The sequence below is a fragment of the Eurypyga helias genome, unplaced genomic scaffold (assembly GCF_000690775.1).
Source record: "Eurypyga helias isolate BGI_N326 unplaced genomic scaffold, ASM69077v1 scaffold14900, whole genome shotgun sequence".
NCBI lineage: Eukaryota > Metazoa > Chordata > Aves > Eurypygiformes > Eurypygidae > Eurypyga > Eurypyga helias.
The window spans coordinates 38556-41780 of NW_010226403.1; the positions used below are offsets into that span (position 1 = coordinate 38556).

At 41.8% G+C, this 3225-nt stretch overlaps 1 protein-coding gene across 1 annotated transcript; it reads right to left on the reverse strand.

The window, feature by feature from the left end:
- Positions 1 to 451: 451 nt before the first annotated feature.
- Positions 452 to 2972, reverse strand: RBM43 (RNA binding motif protein 43). The gene is made up of 4 exons (XM_010153071.1): positions 2937 to 2972; positions 1864 to 2062; positions 1274 to 1368; positions 452 to 1192 (listed from the first exon to the last, which is right to left on the reverse strand). Exons 1-4 carry the CDS (start codon positions 2970 to 2972, stop codon positions 452 to 454), a joined length of 1071 nt encoding a protein of 356 aa, XP_010151373.1.
- Positions 2973 to 3225: the final 253 nt, after the last annotated feature.

The following is a 3225-nucleotide window of genomic DNA, read 5'->3' on the forward strand; positions in this document are numbered from 1 at the left end:
TTTCAGTGTTCATCTCCTTGCACAAAAGAACATCACTCAACTCCAATGCTGTATTTCAGCATGGCTCACCCAGCTTTGTCTGTCTGACTTCATATGCTAATGAGAACTCTAAAAAAATCCTCTTTTCTCATCATATGCTTTCTGACAGCAAGACAGAATGAGCGTTCTGTGCCCAGAACACAGCTACCAAAAGGAAAAGGTGGCTGTATCTCGTCAGAAGAGGCCTAACTTCTTCAGTCTCTAAGCTCACAAGAGATCCTGACACCACTGTTTCTTATTCTGAACTTAATTTGGTATTTGGGGGGAACGGGCTCGTTCACCCTCGTATGCAGACTTCCCAGCCCGTGAGTGGGAGGCACCTGACAGAGCTGAAGAGACACAGAGGTGCACAGGTTGCACCAGTACAGTCGTCTGAGAAGAACAATGTGTAAAAAACATGAACACTAACTTTCTACCTGGTTTGAAACAGGCTCTGAATCTTATTGCTCATTTCCCTTACAAATTCAAAAATCTGAGAAGAATTTCCTATCACATCAATGTGAGTATCGTAAGGAATGATCAAAACGTAAGGGTAATGGGGTTTTAGACTTTCACACACCCACTTATATCTCCGCTTTTCATCTCTGGTGTGCTTCTCAAAGCAGATCCTTTCTTTACGTAAAGCATTATGGAGCTTTCTAGACTCATTTTCAATTTTCTTTTTGACTCTTAATACCTGTCCAGCATCAGACCTACTTCCAGCATTCTCAATACACACTGTGGTTATATCACCATCAGTGGTGTCAGAAATTACAACATCATGTACTAGGAATGTCCTGGAAAAAAAGCACTTCATGTAACAATACACATCCGTGTCAAGAACAACCACTTGTTTTTCCCTATCTGCATCATGAATGAAATTACTCGTCTCCTGGGTCAGTCTGTGTTGCTGTAGCCTCCTCCTTGGTCTCTGGTGAGATTTACTTTCTTCTCTTTTGTTCTCCTCTGGAAGGGATTTTGCTTTTAGTAAGAGAAAGTCTCTTAGCAACTTGATCGCTGGAAACGACCCCTGAACAGAAATATGCCCGTTGGATTGCAAAGGACCGAAGCTCAAAGCGGTGCTCTTCTTTTTAAATTCTTCTAACAGATCTTCTAAAACAAACTGATCTTTGAAAACAGACATGTTGAGGACAGATGTGACAGAGCTGAAGACCTAGAATTTTGAATCAGAGAAGTTAAGTAACAGTTAACACAGCAATGGAAGCACAAGGAGGTAAATTATGAATGAGCTTACATTTTCACAGTAACGGGTTACTTCCAGTAGGTAGTGTCTGGGCAATCTCACGTCTTTTAGTTGATGCTCGTCCTTCTTTAGAACACTCTCTGCAACTAAGAGAAAGCAGATTCACTTGGTCAGCAAGATAACACCTGATTGCCAGTCTGACGGTGGAATGCTTCCGAGGGGGGTTTCTCTTGATGCCTTCCCTAACAACTTCCCACACATACACGCAGGCAATTCAATACTCTTGCCTAATATTTTACGCATTAGTCAAAATTGTTCTGAGAGAGACAGAAGCCTGCCTTCTTAGAACACCAACTGGCAGAGGTTTATTCTCATGACAAAACCCTTATCTGTTATTTACAGTATAAATCTGTTCCTAAAAAGAAACACAACACGTGCTTTGCACTTTGTTCAGTCATGATTTCACTGAATAGCAATAAAATCCTCAAACTTTGACTGACTAAAAGAGAGGTGCTAGTCTCCCAGTTCTATAGAATTCTAGTACCAGTAAACAATTTTGAATCGTTCCGTTTGGGGTTAACATTGTAGGGCTAATTCCTTGGGGGATGCCTGTATTTACTATAGTATATTAGTCTGAATACCTTCTTGATCTTCAAAGGTTACATAGGCGACTCCTTTTCTCGTGGTTGGATATATTACTTCTTCCACATCTCCACCGTTGTTCTTCAACTTTTGGAAATGAATCACCAGTATGTCACTCATAACATCATTGTGCAGAAGGCCATCTGGAACACCAGCGATGACAACTGTCCTTGCTGATTTAGCAGCTTGTCCTGTTGCCTGCGCAGAGAGACATGGCACGCTGTAAACGCAGGGGGTACCCGTGACCTCCGGCTGAGGTTACCCGGATTCAGCCTGATCCGAGTGACTCCCCTTCCTTTTGCACAGACAACATGCGTATTTAGTAGCTAATTAAGAAGGCTGCTGAATCAGAGCTCAGTGAATACCAGGTTCCCTCAGGCACCTTTACATTACTGTGCAGTAAAAAAGGGCTGACTCTTAAGCCTAATTTACACCCTCTCGGTATTTTCTTTTCTTAGAGCAGTAAAAATTAGAACTAAATTTCTCAAAATGGTCCAGTGTCACAGTGATGAGGTTGTTTCCTCCAATTCAGAATTTCAAGAGAACGAAAAATTTTAATTGCATGCACTGTTCAATAAGGATTATTTTTTGTCAGAGTGGAAGGGTCAGATTCAGACTGACCTTACTTGTTCAATTCACGAGAGCTGGGATCTAGGGCTGTGCTCTGATTCATCTCTCCACTTATTAAATGGTAAAATTGGAAGAACATAATCCCAGTCATCTGAGACTCGCAGTGCGTAAAACAACTAACTACACACATGATTTTCATCAGAGGCCAACCTCCCAATGCTGCAAACATGAAACCCATCCTAAATAGGATTTGCATCCATGTCTTGTTAAGAAAAGCGTATTTTCTTTCCATTCTTGTTACACAGACATAAACAGTAATATTTCACTGGGAATATCACAGCAAAATGACTGTAAATGGTGAAACACTGAGTAAATTTTACAGCAGTTCATTGACTTTTCAGAACAAAGAAAATAGTATGTCTGCACGGCAGCGTTCACAGACAGCCAGTAACTTCAGAGCGACTGTGATCGAGGTCAGTCATTCCACCTAAATTCTTGAGACTTCTCTTACAAAGTTTCCTCTGGACCTGGGCTGCATAAAACATTAGGGCCAGCACGGCAGTTATAAAGCCTGCAGAATGTGCCGCCGGGGGCGAATGCTTCGTTGACGTGCATCCAAAGCTCTGCGGACCACCACCGTGGTGTTCCTGAAGGGAGTGAGGAGACAGATTCAATGAGACTGTGCAACCATGCAAGCTTCTAATTCATGGAGACATGAGGCCTTTTTTTATCACCCATCAAATTTAAAGAGGCAGGAGCTTTAATTATATTAGGCAATTATTTTGGTGATA